This window comes from Pygoscelis adeliae, unplaced genomic scaffold (genome assembly GCF_000699105.1).
Source record: "Pygoscelis adeliae isolate BGI_AS28 unplaced genomic scaffold, ASM69910v1 Scaffold26, whole genome shotgun sequence".
Lineage (NCBI taxonomy): Eukaryota > Metazoa > Chordata > Aves > Sphenisciformes > Spheniscidae > Pygoscelis > Pygoscelis adeliae.
The window spans coordinates 4299396-4325961 of NW_008825104.1; the positions used below are offsets into that span (position 1 = coordinate 4299396).

The window sequence follows — 26566 nt, forward strand, 5'->3', positions numbered from 1 at the left end:
GCGCCCGGGCGCCACCCGGCCCCAGCTCTGCCAGGCGCCCCCGCTGCCTGGGGGTCACCCACCGACCGGGTACCCCTCTCGCTCTCCCCCCCGCGGCTTGCCGGACCCCGCGGCGTGCCCCCTCCGCCCGGGCTGAGCTCATGGGGCAGGAGGGTCCCGTGCCTCCCGGACCGCGCCAGGCTCTCCTGGCCTGCGGGACTTCAGCGACCGGAGAGAGTGCTGCTGCTGCTGCTGGCTCGAGTTTGCTGTGCCGAGCCAACGTTCAACGTTTGGCCCGACTGGTGGTGGTGGTGAGAACGAGAACCTCTTCTCAGCCACAAAGCTGGTTTCGCTGTCAGGAGGAAAAACTGCATTTAGCAGAAGGAGAGGAGCTTAATAATTAACACGGTGAGGTAAAGGAGGAGTGGAAGAACTGTCCCACGGATGCTTATGGCAAAATAGGGAAGTTTCGTAGATGCCACAGGTTGTCACCACAGAACAGCGGTCATTGCTTGAAATTCAACTTTTCAGGGTGGGCATCTTCAAAATAGCCGTGGCTAAGTTTTTCTTTTTCCTCCCAAGTGCTTGCCTTCATTATTACACCCTTCGTGAGCGGAAATTATGTTTTTCATTATGCCAACCATTCAAGTAGAAAATTGTCTCCTGTAAAACAACGATCAATTGAAATAGCTGTGATGCCGTTATGCTTTGTTTGAATTATAGAACGTAAGATAGGCTGATATACTTCTCTGACGCAGACTCCTAAAATGTAGCGTCGTATTCTGTAACATGGTGTTTTTCTTTCAGGTTGAAGAGCTCACTAAGGAAATCCATCGTAGGAAGGAGAAAGATACATCTAGCGTAGAAGTACAGACAGAGGACTATGCTGCATGGTCACAAGCAGGTAGAGAGGGTGGTGATTGCTTAAACAGGCATCCAAAACAGTATCTTATTTTGAAATTTTTTTTAATATAAAATACATTTCAAGTCTGTATCCTGAGCTCCATTAAACTCAGTAACCTGACATTGTCTTTCAGATAATTTCCTACTTATTCAAGCCATTCCTTTTAGAACAGGGTAAAATGTAGCATGGACTGTAGCAGAATTCATGCCATAGTAATCTGTTACACAGTAATCTCATACATTACACACATACATGTTTTACCGATTTTTAAAGTACATTAAAACAAGATGTAATTGGTTCAGTAAGAGTAGAATAAATTCAAAGTGGAGGCACTACCTAATAATTGACTTTCATTAGACTACTTATATGCATAAATTTCCAGTTTAAGATTTAGGATCGTTAAACTGCATTGTGTAAAATATTGCTTTTCTAATTTATGCAACTTCAACCTTCCCCCCCCCCCCCGCGTAGATTATTACTACTATGAAAACTGTTACAATCACACTGATACTCAAGACTGTGCATCTGAACTGCCAGTGCAGCACAATCATGGGACTGAAGACACTGAGCATAATTCCACAGAGGCATCACAGACGGGTGCTAGTATTCCGTTAAGGATGGATAGCACTGAAGTTGCTGAAGGTGGAGAAGGGGAAAATTTCATCCAGAATTCACAGGTTGTAGAACTGTTTGGGGTTTTACCAATTTTGAAGTCAGCACTCTATTAATATTTCATTTCATTTCAAAGATGTGCTTTTGATCTTGATGTCATTGTATGAAATGATTTTTTGTGATGGTGTGGTGCTAATGATAGCAGACAAACATCCCTGTGCTTTGAAACTAGTTCTTTTTGTAGTATGTTCCAAGTGCAACATACTCCTAGATTTGTTTAAAAAAAAAAAAAAGCACATTCTAAAACATATGTCCTACATAGCCTGGAAGCATGGCGTTTTTTTATCAGCAGAATGTGTTTGATATGGCCATGCTTACTGTCCTAAAATATACTTTTTTTGTTTCCCCCTCCATTGATATAAGGAGGCAGCAAATGAGGAGAAGAAAGTTGTTGGGGGGTTTTATTTATTTTGTTACGTGGGTTTTTTTTTTCCCCCCCTGCTATCCAGCCTTCTCTTAGATCACTCATTTCATCTCAATCACCTAACTGATTTTGTGCCTTAGCATCTAGCAACTGAAATGGAATGGAGAGTAGAAATCTATTTTAGGAATGTGCTGAAAGATATTCACTGTATATATTTTTGACATGAACCACTTCTGAATAAAGGTTGGGAAAAACAAAAGGCACAGGATGAAGTCTTGGTCCCATTGAAATCAGTAGGAGTTTATCGGTAAACTACAGCTAGATTTTTGCCTTCTTGTTTAATAGTTCTTGAATCAATCCAAGTCCATAGAGCACTAATCTGTTTTATTTAAAATAGGGCATTGTAAAATGCTAAAGAACCACAGAGATTCTTTTTAGAAAAAAATTTAATTTCTTACTTTCTGGTATCAGGAAGCAGAAGATACTTCAGTACCAGAGGGTTCTTTGGCGGAGAGCTTGAGAGCTGCTGCAGAAGCTGCTGTTTCACAAACCGGATTTATTTACGATGAAAATACAGGATTGTATTATGACCATAGCACTGGATTCTACTATAATTCAGTAAGGACTGTTTTCAAAGCCCTTGGCATTTTTTCTCTATTGCAAAGTTTTAGTAGTAGAAGTTGATGAGCAAAGAACTAAGGTCCAAACTGACTTTATGATTTGAAAAACATGTTACTGAAGACTGATAGTAATGGAAGTTTGTTAAGTAGTTGTTGAATTATTTCAGTCAAATTAAAGATAGCAGTCTAATATATAAATTTAGATTTTCATTTAGTTCTTTTTGATGTCTCCTAGATCTTTAACTTGCTTGGCATTGTAGAAATTTTATACTCTAAAGCTGCTCTGTAACTCTTTCAAAATTAAAAGCTTGAGCTAAAATATGACTTGTTTAGAAAAAAATCGTATTGCTGAACTAAGTCAGTGGCTTCTCCACAGTGAAAAGTGTGTTGAGAGAAAATACACAGAATACTTGTACTTTTATTTGAGTACGGTTATCAACTAGTTTGATGTTACGGGAAAGAAAATACTTCTTAAAAAAGATATCAGACAGTGGATCAAAATTTCATAATGGTTAATTTCTGCTATATGTTTTTCATACGAGAGCTTTTGGGGAGGTTTTCTTTTTGTCCTATGAGGTACGTGTATATGTACATGCTTATATAGATAGATATATACAGTCACAAATCCCAGTGGAATTACTGTGATGTGAACAGAGGTTTTGTTCGCAGCATTACATTCAACTCAATTAAAAAAAAGTGCATGTGGTACACAAAACTACATGTTTTGTTTTCAGGGACGCTTCTGGACTTAATTTTGCCATCAAATGATACCATTGCTTTTGACATAGTTTGTGGGTATAGTTAGATACATAAATGTTTAGGGTTATAGATTACAGTTTATGGTACTATTACACAAAAGAATATATTTTCTTTTTCAGTAACTGTTCTGAATTACAGGAAGTATTCTTGTATTGGGTTTACTGGCAAGGTTTTGGTAGTGGGGCTGGGGGCTGCAGAGGAGGCCTCTGTGAGAAGAGGTCAGGGGCTGCCTGGACACAGCCGATTGCACTGCAGGACACAGCTGAGCCCATCAGAGAAGCTGGTGGTGCCTCTGTGAAAGCATGTTTAAGAAAGGGCGAAATGCTGCACAGTGGAGTGTGTATGTGGCGGAGGGGGGGAGAAAGAGGGGAAGTGCAAGACAATCCTGCGAATGCCAAGGTCAAAGAAGGAGCGGGAGGAGGTTCTCCAAGCACCGGCGCAGGCAATTCCCTGCAGTCCATGGAAGAGGACCACACTGGAGCACATATCCACACTGCAGTCTGTGGAGGACCCCACAGCAGAGCAGCTCCTTAAGGAGCTGTGGCCTGTGGAGGACCCATGCTGGAGCAGTTCTTGAAGGACTGCAACCCATGGGCAGGGGCAAAGCATGAGGAGGAAGGAGCAGCAGGGAAGAACTGTTATGAACTGACCACAACCCCCCACTCATCTCCCTGTGCTGCTCGGGCAGGGGGAAGAGAGGTAGAGGAGTTGGGAATAAAGGAGGGAAGTAGAGCTTGGGGAAAAAAGGGGCACAGAGCGGTGTTTTGTCTTTGTTTCTCATCTTCCAGCACTCTCTTAACTGGCAATATATTGAATTTATTTTCACCAAGTCAAATCTGGCTTGCCCATGATGGTGATGTCCCTGTCTTTATCTTAACCCACAAGCTTTTAATCTTGTTTTCTCCCCCAGTCCTGTTGAAGAGGGGGATTGAAAGAGCGGCTGTGTGGGCACCTGGTAGCCAGCCAGGGTCAAGCCACCACAGTTCTTTAGTACGTTTGAGTATTTATTTTTTTTTAAACTTAGTATGTGCTTCTTTATTAACTGGGTGTTTCTTTGAACAATGTATTTATTGAAGTAATGATAACATTGTTCTTCATGTTTCTTATAAAGGAAAATCAACTGTATTATGATCCAGCAACTGGAATTTATTACTACTGTGATGTGGAAAGCGGCCGATACCAGTTTCATTCACGAGTGGATCTGCAGTCTTACCAGGCCCCTGGTACTCAGCACACCAAGGATAAAAAAGGGAAAAAGAAGAGAAAAGAACCAGAGCGGATTTCTGCAAATGAGTATAAGGTAACTTTAGAACGGACAGACAGAAAATGCGAAACCTGTTTTTTTTTCCATGATGCAATTTATGGGTTGTGGGGTTTGGTTTTATGTAGAGGATGTGTGCTTATTTTCTGAAGGATTCAAACATCGTTTAACTATATACAGCAGGTTGCTAACATGTAGTTAGTGTTCAAATAATTTTCCCAGTGAGTGATTAAGGATGAAACTTTAAACTTGGACTCCCTCACTTTTTCAATGTTATTTGGTTACAATACAACTGTAGAGATGTCTAAAATTCAGTGTCAGTGAAACTCTCTGATTAGCAAGCACACTAGAATGAATTCAGGATACTGAGTGGACTGGATTTACGTCAGAAACTCAGTGTTACCTCAGTGTCTTGGTTTTAGCGTTTTGGCTTGTGCTGCTTCTTGTTGGCCTTTTTTTTTTTTTTTTTTAAATTCACGTGATGAACCAAAAATGACTGAAGGTTTTGAAAATGCACACACACGCCACCCGTTCTCTGTGACTCTGTATTCCAAAGCTCATTCCGTTGACATTTTACTGTATCTGTACCATCATTTGGGATTGATGAGGTGTCTGAAGTTCTAATTCTTTGCATGCTGTGCTCTCCTATTGATATTTTATTTGGTCAATACATTTTTGTTGTCCATAGTGTGTGGATAAGCTGTACATCTTAATAAATGCCCATTGTAATTAACTTGTATTTTAAGTTATAAAAAACATAACTTCCTATCTGTTGTTTTTCTGATTGCTAAGAAAGCATACCATATAGTATATAGTGACTGCCTTGAAAACCATTACTCGCACCTAAACACCAGAAGTTTTATTGTAACACAGATATTGAACCTCAAGCAGTATTTTCCTAATGAACACTACTATAGATGTTGAATCAGATTCTTATAGTCCTATTTTGCAAGTTTGTTTTATTACTTAAGAATTAATTGAATGTATTGATTTCTTTAGTTTGCAGTGCTTCTTAGTTTGCATTTTTTAAAGCTATTGCTTTAACCATTGCATAATTTCATTATATAGACCTCAGTCAAGTCGATTGGTTGAAACTGAAATAATTGTTTTAGTGTACAGGTACTCTTACATAGTAGTTACATAGCATCAATACAGAGTTTCAAAATTTTCTATCAGGAGTGAGGTCTTCTGAAAGATTTGAAAATGGAAACTGTTTACATTAAGAACCAGTGAAGGTAGGTTAAATGGATAGTGGTAGTTGATCAATTACAGATTTTATAAATAGATTGTGGATAATGTGGGAATTTCTACTCTGAGAAAACTTCATGTGAACCATTCCATTTTGAAAGCTTGAAGTTGATACTTAGCAACACTAAGTATAATGATCCTTTAGACTTAAGAGAGGGGAGCTGATGTAGTTGAAGCTAGGAGATTTACCAGCATCCAAGTTCTGGGCATGCTGTGTGCAACTGCTGAATTAGCATTCTACCACACTCAAAAGGCATGATAATACAGAACTTTATTCATCATGTGTCAGGAAAGCATCATGGAAAGCTTGTAGGAATGAGCCTTTATCATATAGTGCAATTAAGAAATCTCTTAAATTTAGTTCTGTGATGAACTGTTACATATTGACCTAAATCAACAAATGTATTTATGAAAGTTCTGTGGCATATATAGCTGTGACCTAACAAATAATTTTCACTACTTTTTGGGATCTCATCACAATCTGCTTCTGTCTGATTATACTACAAATAGCTATTTGTCTTTAGCTTGTTTTGTATTGATAAAATATTGTTATATAGATGGTTTTGTTAACAAATCTTTTGTGAAGCTTGCACAGTCACAAGGTAGGAGGTAAACATCCACTTTTTATGATGTGTTTTATGGATCGTGAACTGAGTACTTTGCTTTATCTGTGAATTAATTTGACCAACAAGATAAGAGGAAAAACATTTAAAACAGATTCTATAGCGCAGATCTTTGCATCTGTGAACAGTAAGTGAACGTTAGTGTCATAGTAAGAATCAAGGCCTTTTCTGTTTTTTTTTTTAAACAAAATAAAGGGAGAATACAAAGCAAAACTTCAATTACTCTCCACTTTAAATTTCAAAAAGAAAAGAATGCCTTTTTGTCAGTGCACTTTTATGTAAATGCGCTGTCAGATTTAGAAAAAACAAAGCACCTTACTGTCATATTTCACATAGCTGAGTTAAAATACTTTGTTCTGGTGTGGTTCTTGATCATACAAGAAATGCGTTCATTAGTTTAAAAAAAAGTTACATTAGAATAAAAGATTAAGGTTTGTTCGAATAAAAAATTATAAATTTTTCTGTTATAAAACTGAAAAAATAGTTTATAAGCTGCACAATCCAGTTCACAGATGCCTTGGCATCTGTGGCAAATATATCCCAATAATATTTCTTGGCAATATTATTGTTGTCCAGTTTGGTCTGGTATTGGTAAAGGCACTGATTAGTTCATGCTAGTTACTGCATTATTTACATCCTAAAACAAAACCAAAAGTATCTGGTTTTAAGTAGAACTTTGTAGTTCAAGTGCTGTCTATTGAAATGCTTTCCTACACACTTATGTCCAGCTTTCTCCCTTTTCCTTCCATTCCTTCTTCCACTCTTGACAAAATAAATACAAAGTTAAGATAAAACCTGTCCCTGAATACTGGTTAAATTATTAAAATTGTGACAATTATTTTGAAGATTAGTACTTCATTATTGCTTTTCCCAATTGGTTATTAAGTTGTGCTGCTAGCCTGAAAAATGCATCTAAACATTACCTAATTTCTTGGCCAAAGTAGGTTTTACTCGACGTTCTTTTTCTACAGCCAGTACATGTAGGAGAATGGTTTGGTTTGTTGCCTGGTCTGCGGACCACTAATAGTGGTAAATAAAGCAATACCAGGGTCTAATTCTGGGAATATGTCATACAGCCCCTGAACATTATTATTCTTGGATGAAGATGAGGTGGTTTATAAGAATATGCATGTGAAGCAGGGGAAGACAGTGAGCAGTAGTTATAGAACCTCAAGTACACAAAACACTTGTTAAACTTGTTTTCTCTCTTCTTCAATTAAAGGAGTAAATGTAAACAAGTATTGATATTTAGTATTACTTAAAAGTTGTCAAATACAAGAAATAAGGGAATTTAGCAGCTGCATATGTAGATTATCACAGCAAATATTTCTACATAGACAGTAGCTACATAGTTTTTACAAAAACTGCATGTGATTTTTGAATGACTTACTCTATTTAAACCAAAGTTAATCTCTTTTTAATCTAAAAAAGATCATAACTAAGCCAATCTGTTAACTTTCTATTTCTGGTCACAGGAGGGTTTTTTAGGTGGGGTTTAGTTTGTAGCTGTTGTGAAGAATTTGATGTGTGCAGCTATCTTACATATAGTATCTATTTATAAGTAGTAAGTTGGGATGTGTAACACTACAGAAATGGCAAGTGTATTCTCCACAAATATTGCCGCATTCTTGAAAAAGCAATACAAATCTGAGAATCTAAAGACTAAAATTAATCTGTTAAAATATTTATTGTATTTTTAACAAGCTGAATTACCAAACAAGAAAATACTAGTAAGCATCTGCTAAAAGAAAGACACCTGTTGAAGCAGGTCCAGAGGAGGGCCACAAAAATGATCAGGGGGCTGGAACACCTCTCCTCTGAAGAAAGGCTGAGAGAGTTGGGGTTGTTCAGCCTAAAGAAGAGAAGGCTTTGGGGAGACCTTATTGCAGCCTATCAGCACTTAAAGGGGGTTTATAAAAAAAGATGGCGGCAAACTTTTTAGCAGGGCCTGTTGCGACAGGACAAGGGGGAATGGCTTTAAACTAAAGGGGCGTAGATTTAGACTAGATATAAGGAAGAAGTTCTTTACTGTGAGGGTGGTGAAACACTGGCAGAGGTTGCCCGGAGAGGTGGTGGATGCCCCATCCCTGGAAACGTTCAAGATCATGTTGGACGGGGCTCTGAGCAACCCGATCTAGTTGAAGATGTCCCTTGCCCATGGCAGGGGGGTTGGACTAGATGACCTTTAGAGGTTCCTTCCAACCCAAACTATTCTGTGATTCTATTCTATGATTCTATGAAGTGAATGTACTTCTAATTGCAAAAAAACAGTGGAGGGGAACTCACATGCTTAGTATCTCCTGAGGAGTGTTCCTGATTTATACAAGAACTTTAAAGAGATTCCTTTCGGTCACCAAACTTCTATATTACAAATAGTTTTCTTTTGACTTGTGAAACTTAAGCATGCTGCCCACATGCTTGCTTTTAATAGATGATCAGGAATTTTGTTTGCCAGGACGAAGTATCAGATAGCCTCTGTGCAGCTTGCATAAAGAGAATGGGTGGAATACTTTGGAACTTTCAGGCATACAGTTCAGTTCTGGTATCTTTTTGTAGTGGTGGGCCAAAAAAAAATGGGGCAAGAAATACCATAATTATCTCCTGTACAAGAATAACTTCTAAATAAGTAAATTTGGAAAAGTTTAAAAGAGAAAAAACAACCCAAAAAAACTCCACCCAAATCACAAGGTGGCATCAATGATAATGTCATCCCTGGCCCAATATCTAGATCCAGTGCTTCCATAAAGGTTGGAGAATAGACTGTGTGCAATAGTGATCATGTAGTTCTACTTGCTGGATTGGGGCTGTTAGAAAATTTAGATGCAGGGTCTGACATACATAATTTTTTTCCCAGGAATTATTTTTACAGTTTATTCTTAAACTACTGTCAAATTTTATTTCAGCGTGGTGCTCAAAATTAACTTCTGCCATATTCTTTTCTGTTATAGATGCATCCTAGCTACTTCTGTAGGAGAGACAAGGCTTTTGTAGTAGTATTTCCTGTAGAACTCTTGAAGCAGAGATTTTTATTTTTTTTAATCACGTGTAGTTTACTTTTTGCTGATATTCATCCCATCTTTAGGTACGTCAGTTGACAGAAACCATGGCTAATCTGAAGATTTCTTCTTTTGGATTGGCAGCTTCTGGTGAAGGTAGAGTTGAGACACCAAACACACTAGTCCGTGGATGTTTACCTTTTAACCTTGATATTTTTATTAAAGGAAAAATAATATGTAGTAGTTTATGTTTAGATACCTATTTTCCTAAAGGAATTAATAATTTTTTAAGCTATTTGATCAAAATCAGTTCATCTACAAAGTAACTTTGAAATATATTTGAAACACTGTATAAGTAAAACATCTGAAGAAAACTTTGATGACATTGTAGAATATTTGGGAAGATACATATTTGGCATCACTGTATTAACATAGGGTGTCCTGACTAAACAAACAACCCGTTCTTTAGGTAAGGCAAATTTGTTTCCTGTATTTCAGAGCTGTCCACCAGTGTATAAAATGGCTTCTTTATGATAGAGGAAGAGCTTTACTCTTTTTCTGGCTTCTAATTAGTTTTTTTTTTTGAGTTTAGGAAATTCGAGTATTGTGTAGGGAGGAGGACAGTAACTGAAGTACTTGTGAAACGGTGCTAGCAAGTGAACGCTTAGTCACATGAGTGAAAGAGCTATTTTAAACTGTTTGAAATTGTTTCTTTAGTAAAATACTGAATTTCAGATTAATATTTCAAATTGAGAGAGTCAGCGCTAAAGATCTAACACAGCCCTTTAGATGAGGGCATTGAGTACCCATGATTCCATTAAGTCACCTACTGAACTTCTAGCAAACTAAGAAGCAACAGGCTACGTGTTTCTGAAAAGCTGTATTTGCACATATTTGTATGTTTTGTATAAAATAAATTGATTTAGAAAACAATACAGCTTAAACAGTGCATTTCTTAGAATTAAGCTAATGATGCTCACAATAATTTTTAAGTTCTAATTTGTAGGCATGCTGAAGAATTGCATGAACATGCGTGTTGATCAGGCATAATATGGAAAAATGTGAACTTTTGAAAGACAAAATGTCTTGCTCTGTCACAGTAAAACAAAAAGTATAGTTAAATGCTTGAAATATTTTGAATTTTTCATTAAAAACACTTCACCTGCTATGATCACTCATGTATATATTGTAAGTAGGCCAATCTGCACTTCAGAAGGCTGTTGTAATCAGTAGTTTGTGGCCTATTCTTTATAAAGCAAAACCATCGATTCCAGTCACACGAACATGATTTGTAATACTTATAAGATCACTTCTCACGGGATACACAAAAATCCTAATTTCACTTGCACCTTTGGCTGTTTTTGTCAGGGGTGCAGAAATACGAACCGACTCAACCCTGTAGTTAAGAAGTAGTTCGTTATGGATCAGATTCATCCAACCTTTCAACTTTACTCGTGCTTAGTGAGAGAAAAGCCAGAGATCATATGGCAATACCCAGTAGATTCAAAGTTTTTCAAAGCTGAATCACAGAGTGGCAATCCATATCCAACATATGACTGTTGGGGTAGGTCTACTGACTATTTAGATGTATTAGTCAAAGCCACATACAAAGGAATGTATGTGCCTGGTATCATGGTGTAACGAACATGGTTATAATGAGCATGTACTTGCACCCTTTTTGTGTTGTATCATGAGTTTGGGATGAAGAGTTAAACATCCTGCCGTTGAGAAATGAAGTGCGTTGCTAGTGTTTGGTAGGTCATTCAGGATGAATGAATTCTGTTTACTACTTGTTCCTGTTTTTTAAGCAGGGGCGGTATGGAGGCAAGGTATTAGGTGCTGCTTGCCTAGTTACACTTTCATGCGTGCTACATATGTTTTGTGTTAGTACTAGTAGTCATACATAATGGAAAAGGATTTCTTCAGCACAAGTAGAGACCCCCCTCAAATGCTTTAATAATACATTCAGCAACCCTAGGCTTAATGTTTAGACATCGGCAAGATGTGCGTTTCAGTACAAATCTGTGAAATCATAAAGGGCTCAAAATACATATTCTTTAGGAGTACAGTTTTTAAATCCTCAATTTTGTACAAGGATTTCTAAATGCGAAGATTACATTTTTAGCAATACTTAACTATTTAGTTTATTTGCTTTCTTAACAGTTGATTGTAGTAATAGTGGAAAAAATACAGAAACTGCTGAGAACAGGCTTAATGGTCACATTGGCAGAATGTATGTACAGAATCCTTGGTCTGTCTATAAAAGTGTTTTTTTAAAATTCCTGTTTTCACCCCAGAACAGAGAGTCTACTCTTCAGTAGCTAGGCTTTGAAACAGCACCTTTTTATTTTCTAATTTAGAATATCTGAAGTGATGCCAAAAACAAGTATCACTGGATTCACTGTGGAGAAGGAACTGAGTGGTTGGAGCATTATACTGGGGCATCAGTGCATCACAATCATCTGTTGCTTTGCGTCAGTTGTGATTTGAGCAGACTATTTAGTTTTTCTGTTTTCAGACTAGATTAGTAAAACTTTGGTAGCTCCCAGTATTATGGGAAGACATACATTTAGGATTGCAGAGCCACCTTGGTATTGATCTAATATCCATACTAAACATAAATGTAGACAAAGATAAATACACTGGAAAAGACCATTCATAAAAGCATTATCAGATTTGCCAAAAAGATTTCTAATGGAATTAATGGGTCTCATATGTATGGACTGTGTTGTCTTAGTTTTGGCAGGATTAGTAAAATGTTAAACAACATTAGGCAGTGACATTGCGATCCTGTTCCTTCCTGGTTGCAGTACTTAAGAGGATTCGGGGAGGAGGGCTAGTGCATTATAGAGAAACCCTAAACAAACTGATAGTCCTTCAGTTAAAGCATCTTTTAAAATTTGCTGATTTTTCCTGAGAGTATGCTGTCTTATTGAAAGTGTTTCAGAAGTACACTGTAAGGTCCTATCCAACAGCTTGACTGCTGGGCTGAGAGGAATTCTTGTGTTTGTCTTACAGCTGTGCCACTGATGGATTTTTACAGTTGTGAAAAGTGAAAGTGCTTTAATTTCCATGACGTTAACGTTCACATTAATTCATGTATCTTGAAATGTAAAATGCTCTATATGAAAAGTTACTGAAAAAAGTCAAGGATGTTTTTTAACTGCTGCGTTGCAATATTTGGTACAATTCAGGGCAATTGAATGCATTCATTCTGAATCCAAGATGGCAAATAACTTATTGGAGATTTTTTTTTATTTATCTTTTAAAGCCATTTGTGTTCTTTTTTTTTTTAAGATGGTCGTCAGGGCTACTAGATTGTCAATTACATTTTCAAGGTAATCTGGCAAAATTAATCTGAAACTTTAGATTTCTCAGTTAAAAAAACGTTCATGGTCTTTTTTCTGCTGATGAAATCAAGTGGCAATGGAACCTGCAATCATCTAATCTGTCTGGTATTCAGTGGAGGAATTTGTTGCAGTAGAAAATGGATTCTCAGTAGAACTGTTCTGTATAGCATAAATTAAAATTAATTTCTCTACAGTATCTTAATGAAGGGCTTTGTTAAAGTTGCAATTTTGAAAGGAGGAAGAGCAGGTCATTAGGCGAGCATGGGTGGGCATTCCAGACCACTATGGAAAAACATGAGAAGACAAAAACAGGAGGAAGATACGATGAAGATCAATTAAAGAACTTTTAAACAAGTTGCAAGAATTAAGTAAGAGAGGGACAGAAGTAAGTGTCATAGAAGCAAAACTGGAAAATGTTCAAGATGCTGTTGTACAAGTTTGAAAGTGAGGACAAGGATCTTAAGTTTTGTGTGAGAAAAGAGGAAAGAATAAGTGACGTTTAGAAGAGGAGTGCAGTCACACTTTCCCAAATAGAAGATGGTCTCAGTCATAGCGTGTGAAAATATTTCCACTGAAATATTGTGTTGACTGCATGCGCTAAACTTTCTGGAAATTTAACCATTTCTTAATAGTTGTAAAAATAGTTCTTCCTAGGGAAGAATTTACTTCCAGGCTGATAGCAGACTTTAGAATAACTCAATCTGTAAAGAATGTAACATTCTATAACTCCCCTCCAGGATTTGGACACAGAAGAGCAGAACAGTCTGAATTGCTTTTCCACTACTGAGCAAGTAAGTTCTACTGAGGAAGAAGAGTCTCCAAATGTAAGAAAGAAGACTAAAATGGACACAAAACCACGGAACAGTTTAACAGCCAAAGAATCAATTTCTACAGACAGTATAAATTCACATTCACGCAAAAGTACACCAGATACTGCAGCATATACAGATGACAGTAGAACAGCAGACACAGAGAGTGAGCCAGAAGAAGGTGAAATTACAGATTCAGAGTGCGAAGCCTACAGCAGTGAGGATGAAGTAACAAGTGAAGAAACTGCTGATTCAGAAGACTTAGAAGACGAAGGTGAATTATTGTGGCTTTTATGTATGATATTACTGTATTTTTCCAGGAGCCCATTAAGAACAAACTACAAGAAAACAGTTTGGATAATTAAAATAAAAATAAGAGCATGTGACTTGAGATACTTTTTTAATTCAAAATGCTATATGTTACTAGTATTTGTTTCCTTCTCTTTACTTGCACAGTAGCCAGAAGTAGTGGTGTCTTTGTAAAAGCTGTTTAGGGGTATAACTTCCTGTGCTTGTGTAGAAACCTCAGTGGTAGAATAAGATTTGTTTAGATTAGCATAGTGACAGGAGAAAAGAGAGTCTATTGCTAAAATAGAGATTTTAGTACAGACCTCACAGTAATTCTGTGTATTAACTCTCTTCAATTAATGTATAGCATTTCTGATACTGTTCATAAACAACTGTGTAATTCAACGTAAGATGAATCCACTGTGGTGAAAAGGATGAATGTGGATGCCAGCTACTAGAAAGAAAATTACTCTATCCCAGCTGAAACCAGGACAAGTACTCAGTACTATTTGGAATCCTATTTTGTGTGTATTCCAGTGGCAACATGTAAGAAATGGGTATAGAGGGGAAACCTGTATGCTGTTTTGTACCAAAGAAAGTGTTCTCCTAGGTCCTTAAGACCTCCTCAAGAATTGAATGGTCTCTTGCAAAAAAAAAAAAAAAAGCTGTGAAAGCTTAATGCAACCAATTGGAACTATGTATATGCAAAGGATATTCCAAATCACAGAATGAAATACAACCTGTAGAAGTCTGTACTGCAGCCTGTGCCCTGCTCACAGTTAAATAGTCAGTCTGTTTCTTCTGTTTTCATTACACAACTACTCAGATTCTGAGTGATTAATGCCATTCAAAAATGTGCTTGCTACCATCAGGGTTTCAGATTAAATTTCCTTCTCTTACTATTTTCTAATAATCAATTCTGCAGTAATGCTGGAGTAATAAAAACTGGAGACAGTTTCCCTCCTCCTAGAACCTTTTGAGCTAGTGTCTTCCCATCTTCCCATGTCTATTGCTAGCTGACATCATTGGTGACTGATTCTGCAAATGTACATCCAGGAACAGAATTCATACAGCTGTTAGAATATAATTACTTAACATACTGAGGGAAAAAAGCATATGCATCTGTAGGCTCATCTATTATTTTTTTCTTACCTGTATTTGTGCATAGTGCTAATAAGAGTAAAAACTAGTAAAATACATTTGACATGGAAATTACCAAATATAAAGTTCTATATGCATTAGGTTTGTGTTGTGGTGAATAAAAAAGGGCTGCCTTTTCTCAAAGTAAAATTGTATTCTAATCTGTTATGGTCCATAAATTTATAATATGCTGGTAAATTCTGTGAATGTATTTATACTTTATTGCTGTAAGTAAACAGTCATGCACATGTAAATAACCAGAATTAGGAAAACATTTTAATAGTTTTCGTGTGTAGTCAGAAAGTCTTTGCAACAGTGGTCTCATCAAAGTTTTCTCTCAGATGTGCTTATACGTTTCTTTTTCTGAAAGTTGCACAGGATTCAGCCACGTAATGGCTGAATGTATATCAGTTGTTTGAAAGCTATGGACTATAGGGGGTAAAACTAATTTGTTTGTAGTAACAGTATTTATGTTTTTTTATAATTGTAGATGAAGAAAAGATCTGGCCTCCTTGTATTAGAGTAATTGTAATAAGATCGCCAGTTCTACAGACTGGATCACTTTATATTATCACAGCTGTGAAACCTGCTACAATTGGAAGGTAAAACTGAATGGAATTTGTTAGATGTATCTGAAACTGTACCTCGCTTTGAAAGCTGTGGAAGCCACTCAGGATTGCCTGTCCCTCCTCTTCATGCTTATCGTCCTAGTGTGCAGCAGTTGTGAGGTACTCAGAGTTATGTTAGCCCACAGTAAGAAATTTAAGTCATGTCACGTAATGTCATGCTGTGATAATAGCATACGCAGTTCATGCAGCTCAGCAGTCATGAAAATTTGTTAGTGGTAACTTCATCTTGTGTCTTAAGTCCTAATGGCAGCATAGCTGCAAGTCATTCTTTGAAAACTGTTGTTTTCTAGAAAGTAAGTAAACTTTTTTTCTGGGCCACTAAGGTAACTTTTTCAGAAGTGGAAGAACACACTTCAGAAATTCAGGATCACAAGGAAGCATATCCTGGACTTCCTCACACATTCAAATTCCAGTAGGGTTGGTTCATCATTTTTAAATAATAAGTTGGGTTTTGTGCTAGCCTGTATGCATTCTTCCAGTTCTAATATTAAAAAAAAAATAAAAATTGGGTTTGTTCATTGTGGATGATTAATTTAATGATGAATTAATGCTTTCTTCCATGCTTACTGAAAACCTTACCCCTTTTCAGCTGCTTTTACCTAATGCTGATAGATGTGTTTTGATTTGCTTTTATAGCTGGAGTTTTCTAGGTACATTTATGTGAAGATTAATAGATGACAATTCTGCTTGCAGTTTGCATATAGGTCCTTTGCTAGCTACATTGCTGCTTCATCCTCTAGTATAAGAAACTAATACACAAATGCCTTTCTCCTTCTGCAGTGTTTTTGACAAAAAAAAAAAACTACACAGATTACTCTTTCATTGCTTTTATTACCTGCCTAATGCTACCAAGAATTCAACCCCAGCATTGAAGACTGATGCAAAGATGCAGGGAAGAGCTTGAAGGATGCAGAGTTCAGACTATTATTTACAGGCCTTGTATGAGTATAAAAGTTCAGATAGAAATGTCAGGTTTATAGATAAAAATTTAAAGGGACAGCTTTATCATATATTCATTGCCTACTGTGTATAGTTTATAGATGGAAGAAGGGACATGAAGCAAGTCTTTACGTTGTGTATATTGCGACACCATGTTTCACATTTGTAAAGCTCCCCAATAGCTCAGAAGAGAAACATGCTATTAAGGTTCAACTGAAACACACCTTTTGTAAGCCACTTATTAGACCTATTTCTACTTTGTTGTGATTTATATATCAACTTGCCTTTCCAGAGAAAAAGATGTTGGACACACACTTCAGATTCCTGAAGTTGGAGTCAGTAAGGTAACTCTTGTTTCTGTCTGCTGAAAGGTAGATCAGCATATGAATGAAGCTTTAGATTTTATGGCTTTAAATTTTGCCAAATCTTATGTTAATTTTTTTAAAGAACTTTTAGAATAAGATGTGGGTTTATCCACATTTGAAGTTAGAAAAAGGAAAACATATGGTATTTTATTGAATGGGAATGTAACATGAACAGCAGTGTGATTTCAAAGTCTATAAAAGCTAAATATGATTTTAAATTGGAGTTTTACTAATCCACAGTAAAAAAAATTATACTTTGAATCTTGAATTTCTTAGTTATTGAACTTGAGGAAAACATATTACTCTGTTAAGTATTAATGGTATATAAAATACTGATGTCAGATAGTTAGAACTTTGTCATAAGTAATCCAATTGTTGCAGTTGAGCTCAGAGCAACTGGTTTTGTTTTATTTTTTTTCAATGCAACTGTATAAATGTGTAAGTGATATACAGGGAGTTTGAAAATTTAACAGAATTTCTTTCAGTGACAGATTGTAATGGAAAATTTTTCTTCTGGTTAAGAAAGATTAAAGATAAATTATGTGCTCTGTTTCACTAACTACTTGTAACAGAGACCATAAATACAGCACTCTTAATAAAAGAAAATGTAGATTGACAAAGACATGTCATCCAAACAAAAAAAAATTGATAAAAACATCTGCAAATGCAAGTATCTGAAATACGCTTTACTATGTCTGTTCCAAATGATAGTTGTGATTAATCAGCCACGTACTGTATTTCATACTGAACAATTTCCAGAGCAAATCTTTCCCTGCTATTAATGACTTTTTCAGGCATGTATTTGAAATTGGGTGCGTAAAGAAGCTGAAAGGCTTTTAATTTTCTGTGATGTCACCATTTTAGTACTTCACAGGGACCTGACTGTTTACATAAGAAGTTATTTCACTTTGCAGATAAGGAGTCAAAGGCAGGAAGATAAATGACGTATAAATGACATATCTGTAGAAACAAAAAGTTAACTACCAGTTTGTTTTCCTCACTATTCATAGTTGATAGCTGTGGACCACTTTGGCATTTGCTTTTCTTGAGTGTAAAGATTTAAAAAAAACAACACTACACTCTGCCAATTTAGAATCTTTAGAAGAAGCTTGGGTTCATCCTGTTCAATAAAACAGAGGTAGAAATTAAATTATCTATTGAATGAGCTAGTCAGTCTTTCCACCATTATGGGAGTACTCCTGTTGTAAATGCTAGCCAATCCACAAAATATTTTGATTTTTTTATTACTGAATGTAGCAACTGCTATTGCTCAAAGGTAAGAAAAGATTTGGTTTTAAATGAACACTTCCTTCCTAGATTGACTCATTTATAGTGCTCTCCACTATAGCAAAAGGGATCTTTTGCTTGTCAAATTTGAAACTGTCACTTTTTTAGACTTCTGTTTTTTACTGAAAGTCTTATTAGGCTGCAGAGGTTGATATTTTGGTTTGCTCAGTGGCCATTTTTGGAGGTTGTGTGTATCTTTGCGAGTTTGGCCAAGAGTTGTTTTTTCTCTGTTCTGTGTGGACTTGGGAGCAGTATCTATATAGAATTGCAACAAGAAAACAAACAAAAATTGGACTGTTAGTCTCAATATCAGAAAGGATATAAAAGGAACAGCAAATGATGGCTAGGCATTGTGTCCTGGGTATTAAGGTGAAGTTGAATTACGTGAAATTTACAAAAGCATGGCATTTAGGGAGCTATTTCAGATATAAAAGACCAAGTAACCTGAAGCTGTAGAATGAGACCAGATTTTTTTTTTAAATTGAAAGAGAAAAATTGAGTGCTGTAACATACCTTACAATAAAAAAGCCTTTTATTTATAAGAACAGTTAAAAATGCTGTATTACTGAATCCTGCAGTCCTTTAAGTAAAGCATACTTGCCACATTGGAAGTATATACTTTTTCAGTACTGAATCAGTTTATAGTCAAAATGGTTAGATTATTAATAGTATACTTTAGCTCATGCTGTTGTGGCCCATTCATTTACATTTCACATGGATGAAATTATAAGGTGTGGAATACTCTATTAACTTAGAGTACCAGAGACACTCAGTTAAAAGGCTTCAAAACACGTTCTGAAATCTTACTTTAAAAGAGCATATAAGTTGTGAAGTATTTGCTTAATGAGAACATTTCACTTAGGCTTCTATTTATCAGTTCCATGCAGAAGTATATTTTGACCACGATTTGCAAAATTATGTTCTTGTGGATCAAGGCAGTCAGAATGGAACCGTTGTTAATGGAAATCAGATTCTCCAGGTGAGTACCTGTTGTTATAATGCTGTGTACGTTGCAGAAAACTGTAGTCATGTGGTCATTTTAAATATGTTATGGCAAATCATTAACAATGTCATTATGTGGCTTCTTTCATACATTAGTCTCTTCCTTCTGGTTTTAGGGCCACTTACAATACTTCATGTTTGGTTTATATTAGGAAAAATCCACTACGGTTGCAGTTGCTAGAGTGAAATACCCACTCTAGTTAAATACTTGCCTGCATTTGAGAGACCAAACTGAATTACTAAATTATGAGCAGTATTCATGAAATAGAGTTCATGCCCTTCATTAGTAACTAATTAACATGGCTGCCAAAACTTTCTTTTGCTGTAGCCTAAAACAAAATCCGATCCCTACATCTTGGAGCATGGAGATGAAGTGAAGATTGGTGAAACTGTGCTTTCTTTTCATATACATCCTGGCAGTGATACTTGTGATGGATGTGAACCAGGACAAGTCAGAGCACATCTTCGCCTGGACAGGAAAAAGGAATCTTCTGGTTAGTCATGTTATCATGGGATATGTTTTTTTTTTTATTATAGCTCTTTACTTTGTAAACATAATAATTAATTCAGTTTTCTTACAATTTTCTTGTCAACTGGGAACAGTTCTACGATACATGATGATGTATTTTCTTCTTGGTGTGTGTGTGTATGTGTAATAATGTTAGAACAAAATTTCTCAGTTGTCTTGTGTTTCTAAACCTTGTTACATTATTAATTAGAAATTCAATCCTGTGTTCTTCCTTTTAGTTTGCCCAGCACTTAGCAAAGAAGAGAGAGAGTTAGTCAGAAGAAAAGCATTGAAACAAATACGGGTAAAATATGGTTTACAGGTGAGTTTACAGTAGAAGTTGATTAAGTGTTTAAAGTCTACATCTACTTTGTGATTCCTACTTTAAGCTATAGACTTCAGTGAATAAGGAAAGTTTTCAAATGCACTCAAATTTGAGCCTGGTAGTTTAACTCAAGCTTGTCTTTTGTACACTAAATAATAATTATTTACAAACTTCTACAGAGAGAGAGAATGGTAACAGGGCATGAAGGTTCTGTTAAAAGTTAAGGAAAAGAAGATCCATTCCAATGGGTACAAGATTCCTCATCCTTTTGAGGTTAAGATTTCTTAAGACATTTCTATTATTATTTCTGCAAATTAAGTTTACACTAAATTGCAGTGCTATCTTTTATTTGGAAAGGAAACATAATGAGCAACTGAAAAAATGATGGAAGGAAGAGGGAAATCTTTTAAGTTTTTATTTTAAGTCTGCTTTGCCATAGAAGAATGCCAACATGAATGTATGGGCAATATAGTATATAAGTATTCAGGTTACGTCTAGTTTAGAGATTATTTTAACTATGGGGTTACATCTAGCACCTGTAATAAGTATTGGTGTAGAAAACAGAATGGCGTCGTTTGTCCCAAATTCTTCAGCTACCAAAATAATATCGATACGGAATCTATAGAAGTGCTTTGTTCTGTCATCTATACTGAAGAAATAGTTGCTGGGGAACAGGCTGAATCTTTAAACAAAAAGCCAGTGGCGTGTCCATATGGTTTTCTGCTAATATGGAGAGACTGATTCTTCATACCAAGAGAAGATTCAAGAGAATCTGTTAATTTATTTACAGCCTCTGTGAAATTAATGAATTTGGCAATATTGTGATGATGGCAATAACATACCTTACAAGGTATGGCTGTGAGATAAGAAACTACTAAATGAGAACTGTAGTTTTTTGTTACAAGATTTAGTATTAATGAAATAGGCTGAAGCTGCCTGACTTTTGGAGGGAAGCAGTGAAGTTATCAAAAATAAAGAATTTAAACCCCGCTTTCTTTGCCTTGATGGAATTTAATCTGCTTATAAAGAACACAGAGTATGAAGACAACAAAGTAGTGAAGAATCCAAAGTACAAAGATAGAGCAGGAAAACGCAGAGAGACCATTGGAAGTGAAGGAACCTTCCAGAGAGATGATAGTCCAGCTTCTGTTCATATGTAAGTTTGTTTGGGGGGGGGGGGAATCCTCCATGTCCTTCTCTAGTGAATCTTAAAAAAATCAAGTAAGTGTCAATTAGTTACTAGGATACAGTTGTTAGATTATGAATTACCTGTATATAATGTGTTAGAAGAGCTAGAAAATAGTAAGCTTATTCTCACTTCATACTTTTTATTCATGCTTCTCACTTCATGCTCTTTTTATTAACTCCTAACCTTCCATACAGAATTCAGCTTGGCAGTAAGGATGCTTTTAGATCACTTTCTTACCAACGTAAAATCAAGGAACTCCCCAGCTGCACTATTGACACCTTCAGTAGTGTCTGTTTTTCAAGTGTCTCAATTTCTATTTTTCCTAGCCAGTCCCAGTAATAGTGCACATGCAAATTTTTCACCTGCAGTTTTTCATTGTCAATATTCAGCCTATTATAGGACATGCCTTTACATACCTTTCAAATGACACTTACTTTAATCTTCAAGTATTCCTTTGCTTCTGTAGTTGCTTTTTGGGGTGTTTTTTCTAAGAAGCGTGAACTTGTAGGTGCTTGTAAGTTAGTAAAAGGAAGTGTAAGACAATGAAATACATGCGTTAGGATGACTTGGTGGTGAGGTATCGATACTGCCTTTTCCCTAGTGTAGTCAATTCCCACCCACCCACGCTGTATCTTTTAACTCCTGAGGCAAGCAAGTAGTTCAGAAGGGATTTTAAGAAAGTTGGTATTGACCAGAGGCTTGGAATAGCTTTGGTAACCAAAGATATTAATGGAAGAACTTCCAAAAGGTAGCACTAGGGTCTTCTGGATAGCTCTTGATGGAAATAGGAACAGCACAGTAGTTCCTGTTTCTACAGCAGTATATTCATGCATATTTCTGTCCTTCAGTATTTGAGTAGAGAACATACTCTTTGTATTAACTCTTGCTTATCAGTTATCTGAAACTTTCTTCGCAGTGAAATCAGCAACAGCAACAAAGGACATAAGATGTTGGAGAAGATGGGATGGAAGAAAGGGGAAGGCCTGGGCAAGGATGGCGGTGGTATGAAGGATCCAGTAGGTGTCTCTGGTTTTTACTTGGAGCAAAAAGGAACAGAAATATATTTGCAGTGAAAAATGTTTAATTGTAAGCCACTATTTGCTTGAAACTTTTCAAAATCCTGGTTGGGGAGGAATAATCTCAGTAGGACTAATCTCAAATCATTTTTTATTTGATTAATGAAGTATTTTGAAAGTTTTCAATTATTTTGTCCCTTCAGTGGAAAATGCCAATAATGTCTGTGTTTTGTTAGGAAACTAAGCAAGGGAGGACAGACAGCTTCTAGCCATTGAATTAATCTCGTATTTGAATACAAAGTCTGGAGGAAGATTGAAATAATTCTAAGTGATGTGAGTTCAAGATGTGCTTGTGGTGGAATCCTTCACTTTCTCTGAGGCTGACACAGCACAAAAATTAAGCTAAATGATGGGCCATGAGAGCGGAGAAGCTGGCGGAAGTCACTATAGCCACCAAGTTCTGGGCCTTTACGGCAGCCATGTTAGCCCCATTTTTGTCACCAGATGTGTTGTCTTTTGTCAGTAGTGCTGCTCAGAGCCACACTATACCTTTTGTTGTCAAACTACCCAGCATAGGGATCATATGCTATTCACTCAGTGAGGAGTACTTTGCAGTAATGTTAGTGGCAGGTGACATCATTCAGCACTGTAGATCATAGTTCTAGAGGTGGATTTGATGCATCATTTTAACAGTACTTTAGATGTCCATGTATGATCTAGGTACATTAGAGCCTTAAAGAGAAACGTGGGGAGGGGGAGTGGAATTAGTATTATATTATTTAAAGTACTTAGAATGCCTAATTTGTGGTTACAACAATATTTAATGTATTTGGCAGATCCACCTTCAGTTACATAAGGCGCATGCAGGTTTGGGTACCAGTAGACCAGCCTCAATTGAAGATGTTCAGATCATCCAGAGCAAGAATAAAAAGAACTGGGATAAAGCAAGAGAAAGGTTTGCCGAAAACTTCCAAGAACCTAAATCACAAAGGGATACACCTAAGATTACGCCTTGGGTTAGAGGGACTGTAGAGTAAAGTACCTGGTCCCACAGCAGGGTATTTGCTGTGTGTAAATAGTTGGGAGAGGATTTATTTTTATTCTTTTTTCTTTTGCTAAAGCAGAAGTTTGGTGATATGTAAAATACAGTTGTGGAAAAAATTACACAAGATTAATTCTATTATGTTAAGTGGTTTTCTGTAGTCTTCATGCTTTTATAAAAACACATTTTTAATAAATGAATGGAATTTGGAGGGATATTCAAATTTTAAGTACTTGAAAGTGATTCTCATCATGAGCAGGAAGTTTCTTCAGTTGTGTTTTTAACACAATTCTTCATGGAAAGTCAAAACATCTGTTAAATTTAAATATAATACCTTTAACATCTGAACAGTGGTTTAAAAGCAAGCTGAAACAAACAAAACCCCAGACCCCTACTAACAGAGTATCATACTGTCTTTTCCTCTCTTGTACGTTTATTCATGATTGCCATGAAATGCTCAGCAAGAGGTACATGACTTGAATTCATACAGTTCAGTACTAGTCCCATGTCTCAGCTTACCTTAAGGGGTAAAAAAATGTTTTTAAATGATTACTCAGTACTGTTCAAAGATAAATACTGTACTCCATGAAATAAACTACCAGCATTAGTGAAGAAAACAATGTTCAGAGATGGCTTGTAGCAACATTTTCTTCTGTGAAGAACTTGCTTGAGATTTGTTTAGTAAATCTGTTATCATGCCTTTAAAAGAGGAGGTATGCTTAGAAAACTGCTGTCTCTGTGTATTATTAACTTCTTGTTCTGATACATCCATTGCTGGCAATGGAGGTTATGCCAGAAAAAAAATCCCAATCAACCAACCGACTCTTGGTGGGAAATGGTTACCAAACTGAAGCTAAAAGCTTGGTATTTATTGAATGTTCCTAAACACAATAAATAATTGCCAATTTAAGCAGTGTGCTTCTGATAGTATCTTGTGCATATGCTGGATAGGAGTGCTCTTCTAAAATGAGAAAAACTTAATCCTGTTAAAGTTCTGATACTTGTTCCAAGTAAGGGAAACTCGGTAGTCCCACCATCCTGTTGGATCATGCAGGCAACTGTCAAGCACTGTTGAGTAAAACCAGGACAAGTTGCTAGCTATTTATCTTAATGTATCTTTAGATGCATACAATATAAAGCAAAATATTCAATCTATGTTATTTAAATAAAGCACACAAGTTTTTTTAACAACCTGAAGCACACCTTACTTCAGCAGTATAGAGTTGAAGATACAGTTATGAGCACTCTGAATGCCTACAGCAATATTGCTTAATTTAATTAAAATCAGTTCACTGTTTGCCTTTGTAAGCAGTTATTTTTTTACTGTTGTAGTGATAGTTATGAATTAGTGGCTTACTTTGTTGCATTCCTTTATATTGACAACTTCACATTTTCAGAGGCTACCTACTTCTAGCTGTGAAAAAAAATTGTTCTGTATGAAACGCCTACGTTAAGTTTTTGTTCACCATGTATCTAAAAAGGCACTTCTGCTACTAGGAGGAAAAAAAAAAAAACCTGTATGCCAAAAGAAAGTTTTTGCCCCCCCCTTTTTTTTTTTTTTTGAAAAAAAGTTGACCTGTCTGGTCTTGATAGTAAATCAAACTACAAATCTTCATCTGAAGGGAGAGCAAGACATCTTGTACATACCTTAGTAGGAACCTTAGCTTTCCCTCTCCCCAATTATTAAAGTAACAGCTCTATGAAAAGTCAGTCACTGGTTTATTGTTGCCTTGCAAAGAAGAAGGATTTAACTGAGTTTGCATTTCATAAAGTTTTTGAAGTAAGACATCATTTGCCTTCTGTGAGAGGCGTGGTCTCATGCAGTCAAGCACTGACTGCTTTCAGTACTGCAGCTTCCTCTTTCAACAAACAGTTCCATGTAAAGGGCTGAGGCTTCGTCTCAGTTTAGCGTTGGTGTGACAAATCCCATTATCTCTTGATGCTGCCTAGGAAAGTGGAAAAAGCAGTGCCATTAATACACACAGCATTGTTAACAAAACAAAATAAGGTCTGAGTAATCCTTGTCAAGCGGTTGTGTGCTTTTATTCAGTAGGAAGACTTGTATTGAGTTAACAGGGCTTTTCAGCCCCTACCTCAGTGACCTCTTAGAAAGTTTTAAGTACAAATGAGTTAGGTGAAAGCCACCAATAGTGTGCAAGCCTTATGTGCAAATGCAGTACTGCTTTCCCTCATGTCAGGAGGGGAACAGGAGTTGCTATTGCACTATTATAATTTTGGAGGCTATAACCAGTAAGATACAGCATAAAGTTTAACTGTCTTACCTTCTCAGTCCTCCAACCATCCTGTTGTCTTTTCCAACTTACAATACTTCATATTCATGACTTAGACAAAGTTGCTTTTCTATACATCAAGTCAAAAGTTTTAGCAGTTTACTGTGTGTATATATAAATAGTGCTAGTGAATATGTATCTTAAAGCTGTTAAGAATAACATTACATTAATCAGTTTATATAAACAATTTTCTGTAGTCCTAATAGTGAATTTTGCAAAGCACAAGTTACCAAACATACTTCTGAAATTTAAAATAAACTACGAAGAGTAGGTATGTTCATATCTTCAGTGCTGAACAACCCAGCTGGCAAGTAAAAACAGGAGTGCATTCATCATTGTGTGAAAGCCACTGGACGAAACACCTATGCCAACAGGGGCTCTGAACTATTGTATACATATGTAGTATTTTTACAAAACATACCATAGATGAAACTGGAGTTTCTGTTCCAGCAAGAACAGACCCTTTGCTGCTGCAACTGGTTGTATGAAGTATACCTGACAGGGCCTTTCAGCCAGTAGGTAACAAATCCGCAGCAGCATGAAGAGATGTCAAAAATAGCATCCTGTTATAAACAAGATTATTTAAATGTGCACACCAACACATTTTGTTCTATATGGTCTTTTTATAAGTGCTGCGTATCTTTGTGACCACAGAACGTGAGATTTTTTTCTCATCCAGTTGGTGCCTTACAAATGTTTTTAATCTGCTCCTTACTTTAATCTGGCAATACCTCTCTGTCGATGAACATACCTGCGTACCGGATTCTGTGGCCCAGCTAGCACTGATCGTGGTACAGCCCCACAGTGCAGCAGGGCGCTATCCGCTCTCATCCGTTTGTGCTGAAGTGTCTCGGTGTTATTTCGGCACTGCAAACAGGGCACGCGCTGCCTCCTCTGCTGCTCCTCAAGCTCCTTGGTTAAGGCAGGGGGGAAAAGGAGGATTATGGCCTGGCCGCCCCG

At 36.6% G+C, this 26566-nt stretch overlaps 1 protein-coding gene across 1 annotated transcript in view; it reads left to right on the forward strand.

The window, feature by feature from the left end:
- The window catches only part of AGGF1 (angiogenic factor with G patch and FHA domains 1), a 24506-nt gene extending 623 nt beyond the window's left edge, over positions 1 to 23883 (forward strand). The window contains exons 2-14 of the mRNA XM_009327317.1: positions 787 to 883; positions 1355 to 1560; positions 2391 to 2537; positions 4410 to 4598; positions 13514 to 13859; positions 15504 to 15615; positions 16874 to 16925; positions 19111 to 19212; positions 19564 to 19729; positions 19983 to 20065; positions 21097 to 21224; positions 22174 to 22273; positions 23110 to 23883. Of these exons, the coding sequence (XP_009325592.1) occupies positions 787 to 883; positions 1355 to 1560; positions 2391 to 2537; positions 4410 to 4598; positions 13514 to 13859; positions 15504 to 15615; positions 16874 to 16925; positions 19111 to 19212; positions 19564 to 19729; positions 19983 to 20065; positions 21097 to 21224; positions 22174 to 22273; positions 23110 to 23310 (1929 nt within the window). The 3' untranslated portion in view covers positions 23311 to 23883. The remainder of the gene's footprint in view (positions 1 to 786; positions 884 to 1354; positions 1561 to 2390; positions 2538 to 4409; positions 4599 to 13513; positions 13860 to 15503; positions 15616 to 16873; positions 16926 to 19110; positions 19213 to 19563; positions 19730 to 19982; positions 20066 to 21096; positions 21225 to 22173; positions 22274 to 23109) is intronic.
- Positions 23884 to 26566: the final 2683 nt, after the last annotated feature.